Source organism: Rhinolophus ferrumequinum, chromosome X (assembly GCF_004115265.2).
Source record: "Rhinolophus ferrumequinum isolate MPI-CBG mRhiFer1 chromosome X, mRhiFer1_v1.p, whole genome shotgun sequence".
NCBI classification, from domain to species: domain Eukaryota; kingdom Metazoa; phylum Chordata; class Mammalia; order Chiroptera; family Rhinolophidae; genus Rhinolophus; species Rhinolophus ferrumequinum.
Genome location: NC_046284.1, coordinates 76,415,036 through 76,420,194, shown reverse-complemented (window position 1 = coordinate 76,420,194; position 5,159 = coordinate 76,415,036). Strand labels below are relative to the sequence as shown.

General features: G+C 38.7%; 1 protein-coding gene across 1 annotated transcript; it reads left to right on the top strand.

Moving 5' to 3' along the window:
* Nucleotides 1-3,644: 3,644 nt before the first annotated feature.
* Nucleotides 3,645-3,896, top strand: LOC117027506 (ATP synthase subunit ATP5MPL, mitochondrial-like). The gene has a single exon (XM_033115359.1). It carries the CDS (start codon nt 3,681-3,683, stop codon nt 3,861-3,863), a length of 183 nt encoding a protein of 60 aa, XP_032971250.1. The 5' UTR covers nt 3,645-3,680; the 3' UTR covers nt 3,864-3,896.
* The last annotated feature ends 1,263 nt before the right edge of the window (nt 3,897-5,159 follow it).

The following is a 5,159-nucleotide window of genomic DNA, read 5'->3' as shown; positions in this document are numbered from 1 at the left end:
ACCACAGTGAGATACCACCTCACCCCAGTCAAAATGGCTATCATCAATAAATCAACAAACAACAAGTGCTGGCGCGGATGTGGAGAAAAGGGAACGCTTGTGCACTGTTGGTGGGATTGCAGACTGGTGCAGCCGCTATGGAAAACAGTATGGAGGTATCTCAAAATTCTGAAAATGGAACTACCTTATGATCCAGTAATTCCACTCCTAGGTATCTATCCGGAGAAATCCAAAACTTCAATTCAAAAATCTTTATGCACTCCTATGTTTATTGCAGCACTATACACAATAGCTAAGACATGGAAACAACCAAAATGCCCATCGGTAGATGACTGGATTAAGAAACTGTGGTATATTTATACAATGGAGTATTATGCAACCATAAAGAAGAAAGAAATCTTACCATTTGCAACAACATGGATGGATCTAGAGAACATTATGTTAAGTGAAATAAGCCAGACAGAGAAAGATAAGTACCATATGATCTCACTTATTTGCGGATTCTAAAGAAAAGAATAAGTGAATGAACTAATCAGAAACAGTTTGGGAGACAATGAGGAAAAACTGAGGGTTGCTAGATGGGGGGGGAGGGTGAGGGGATTGGAGGGCAGTCGGTGACCACAGGATGGCCACAGGTTTGAAAATTAATCTGGGGAACGTAATTTGGTGGTTACCAGAAGGTAAAGGGGTTGGGGGGTGGGGGATGAGGGTGAGGGGGATCAAATGTATGGTGATGGAGGGGGGGCTGACTCTGGGTGGTGGACACACGGTGTGATTTATGGGTGATGTGATGCAGGGTTGCGCACCTGAAATCTATGTGGTTTTGCTGACAATTGTCACCCCAATAAATTAAAAAAAAAAAAAAGAAAGAAAGAAAGAAAGAAAGAAAGAAAGAAAGAAAGAAAGAAAGAAAGAAAGAAAGAAAGAAAGAAAGAAACATAACCTATGGAAACAAACCAAAAAAAAAAAATTAAAACTCTTCTGCACAGCAAAAGAAACCATTGACAAAATAAAGAGGCAACCAACTGAATGGAATAATATTTTCACAAACAACACCTCTGATAAGGGGCTAATATGCAAAATATGTGAGGAACACATACAAGTCAACAAAAAAAAAATCAAATTTAAAATGGGCAGAGGACCTCTATAGATATTTCTCCAAAGAAGATATACAAATGGCCAACAGACAAATTGAAAAATGCTCAACATCACTAATCACAGAGAAACGCAAATAAAAACCACAATGAGATATCACCTCACATCTGTTAGAATGGCTACCGTCAATAAGACGAATAATAACAGGTGTTGGAGAGGCTGTGTAGAAAAAGGAGCCCTCATACACTGTTGGTGAGAATGCAGATTGGTGCAGCCACTATGCAATGCAGTGTGGAGATGCCTCAAAAAATTAAGAAAAGAATTACCATATGACCCAGCAATCCCTCTCCTGAGTATCTGCCAAAAAAATCTGAAAACATTTATCCGTAAAGATATATGTGCTCCAATTCTATTGCAGCTTTATTTATGGTTGCCAAGACACGTAAACAACCAAACTGTCCTTCAATAGATGATTGGATAAAGAATTTGTGGAATATATACACAATGGAATGCTATTCTGCCATAAGAAAAGATGAAATAGTACCATTTGCGACAAAATGGATTGATCTTGCGATTATTATGCTAAGCAAAATAATTCATACAGAAAAAGTCCAGAACCATATGATTTCACTGATTTGTAGTATATTAAACTGAAAACAACAAAAGAACAAGACAAACAAATGAAGAAACAGAAAGTCATATACACAGACGATAGTGTAGTAGTTACCAGAGGGTAAGGGGGGAGGGAGGTGGTAGATGAGGGTAAAGGAGATCTAATATATGGTGATGGAAAGAGAACTGACTCTGGGTGGTGAACACACAATGTGATATATAGATGATGTATTACAGAATTGTACCCCTGAAATCTATGTAACTTTACTAACGTTTGTCACCCCAATACACTTTAATTTTTAAAAAATTTGCAAAGTGGGCATCCAGATGGCTCAGTTGGTTGGAGCGTGAGCTCTGTACAGCAGAGTTGCCGGTTCAATTCCCACGTGGGCCAGTCAGTTGCGCCCTCCACAACTAGATTGAAGACAATAAGCTACCACTGAGCTTTCTTAGGGGTGGCCAGATGGCTCTGCTGGTTGGAGCCTGAGCTCTCAACAACAGAGTTTCTGGTTCGATTCCCACTTGGGAAGGTGTGCTGCACTCCCTGCAACTAAAGATCGAAGACAGCAAATGGACTTGGAACTGAGCTGTGCCCTCCACAACTAGATTGAAGGACAATGACTTGGAGCTGATGGGCCTGGGAGAAACACAATATTCCCAAACAAAATTTATTTTTAATAAATGAGCAAAGGACACAAGGAGACATTTTTTTAAAGACAACATACAGATAGCCAATAAACCTCTGAAAAGATGCTCAATGTCACTAATGATCAGAGATATGCAAATGAAACCACAATGAAATACCACCTCACTCCTCTCAGAATGGCTGTCATCAATAAATCAACAAACAACAAGTTTTTGCAAGGTAGTGGAGAAAACGGAACCCTCATGCACTTTGGGTGGCATTGCAAATTGGTGCAGATACTATGGAAAACAGTTTGGAGGTTCCTGAAACAAATAAAAATAAAGCCAACTTATGACCCAGCAATTCTATTCCTGGGTATTTATGCCAAAAAACCCAAAACACTAATTTGAAAAAAATATATGCACCCCTATGTTTAATGCAGTGTTATTCACAATAGCAAGATATGGAAATAACCGAAATGCCCATCAATAGACGAATGGATAAAGAAATTGTTCATTTATACAATGGAGTACTACTCTGTCAGAAAAAAGAAAGAAATCTTACCACTTGCAACAACATGGATGGATATCATGCTAAATGAAATAAGTCAGATTGAGAAAGACAAATACCATATGATCTCACTTATATGTGGAATCTAAAGAACAGAATAAACGAACAAACAAAACAGAAATAGACTCAGAGATAGAGAAAAAATTGATGGTTGCTGGATGAGAGGGAGATTGGGGGATGGGGAAGAATGTGAAGGGATTAGAAAGTACAAACTGGTAGTCACAAAACAGTCATGGGGATATGAAATACAGTATGGGGAATATAATCAATAAAGTTGTAAAGATCATGTAGCATGCCAGATGTGTACTGGACTTATCAGGGGGATCACTTCATAGATTGTGTAGATTCCTGACCACTGCACCATACACCTGAAGCTGATATAGAATAATATTAAATGTCAACTGTAAATATATATATATATATATATATATATATATATATATATATATTCATGATGTAAAATACAGCATAGGGAACATTGTCAATAGTACTGTAATCGCTATGTATGATGTCAGAGGGATAGCAGACTTGGGGGGTATCACTTTGTGAGGGGTATAAACGTCTAATCATTATGTTGTTTTGCACACCTGAAACTAATAAAAAATGCACATAAATAATAAATAAGTAAATATCCTAATAAATATAGTTGCCTAAATCCAAAACATAAAAAGAGCTTCCCATACAACAAGGAAGTTCATCATCACCAAGCCAGTATTAGAAAAAAATGTTAAGACATACTGCGGGTTGGGACGGCCTGAGCCGCTGGTCCTACCGTGAGATGTTTCAAAGCCTCATTAAAAATGTTTGGGTCCCTATGAAGCCCTACTACACCCAGGTTTACCAGGAGATCTGGGTCGGGATGGGGCTTATGAGCTTCATCGTTTACAAAATCAGGAGTGCTGATAAAAGAAGTAAAGCTTTGAAAGGTTCGAGCCCGGCACCCGCTCATGGCCGTCACTAACCAGCCCTACCTGGGGGGCTCGTCAGACGGACATCAGCCAGCCTGTCAATTTCAGCAAGCTCTGCTGGGGGGACTGTGGCCAGCACTGTGTGCTTGTAGAATGCCCTTTCCTTCGTGGTGTGAATAAATGTACCTGTGAGATAGACCAAAAAAAAAAAAAAAAAGATAAAGGGACTTCATTAAGAAGAAGAAGAAAAAGATTAAAAATATGAATAATAAAATGGCAATAACTACATATCTATCAACAATTACTTTAAAAGTAAATGGATTAAGGGGCAGCCAGATGGCTCAGTTTGTTAGAGCGTGAGCTCTCAGCAACATGTTTGCAGGTTCAATTCCCGCATGGGATGGTGGGCTGCGCCCCCTGCAACTAAGATTGAAAATGGCGACTGGACTTGGAGCTGAACTGCGCCCTCCACAACTAGATTGAAGGAAGTGACTTAGAGCTGATAGGCCCTGGAAAAACACACTGTTTCCCAATATTCCCCAATGTAAAAAAAAAAGTAAATGGATTAAATGTACCAATCAAAATATATAGGGTGGCTGAATGGACAAGAAAATAAGACCCTTCCAAATGATACCTACAAGAGACTCACTTCAGATTGACTGACAAACACAGACTAACAGTAAAGGGATGGAAAGAGGTATTTCATGAAAATGGAAATAGAAAAAAACCTATGGTAGCAATACTTATACCAGAAAAATAGACTTTAAACAAAGGTTATAACAGGAGACAAAGAAAGACCCAGTATTTCCACTTCTGGGTATTTATCCAAAGAAACCCAAAACACTACCTCAAAGGGACTGGTGCATCCATATATTCACTGCAGCATTATTTACAATCGCCAAGATGTGGAGGCAACGTGGGTGTCCATCAATGGATAAATGGATAAAGAAAAGATGGTACATATATATAATGGAATACTTTCCACCATAAAATAGAATGAAATCTTGCCATCTGCAACAACTTGGATGGACGTAGAGGGTAGTATGCTGAGTGGAGTAAGTTGGACAAAAAAACGACAAATGCCGTATGATTTCACTTATATGTGGAATCTAAAGAGCAAAATAAATGAATAAGCAAAATAGAAAAACTCATAGATACAGAGAACATTTTGATGATTGCCAGATGGGAGGGGTTTGGGAGGATGGGTGAAAAGGGGACAGGATTAAGAAGTATAAACCCGTAGTTACAAAATAGTCACAGGGATATAACGTATAGCATAGGCAATAATATTGTAATAACTATGTATGGTGTCAGATGAGTACTAGGTTAGTTGGGGTGATCATTTCATT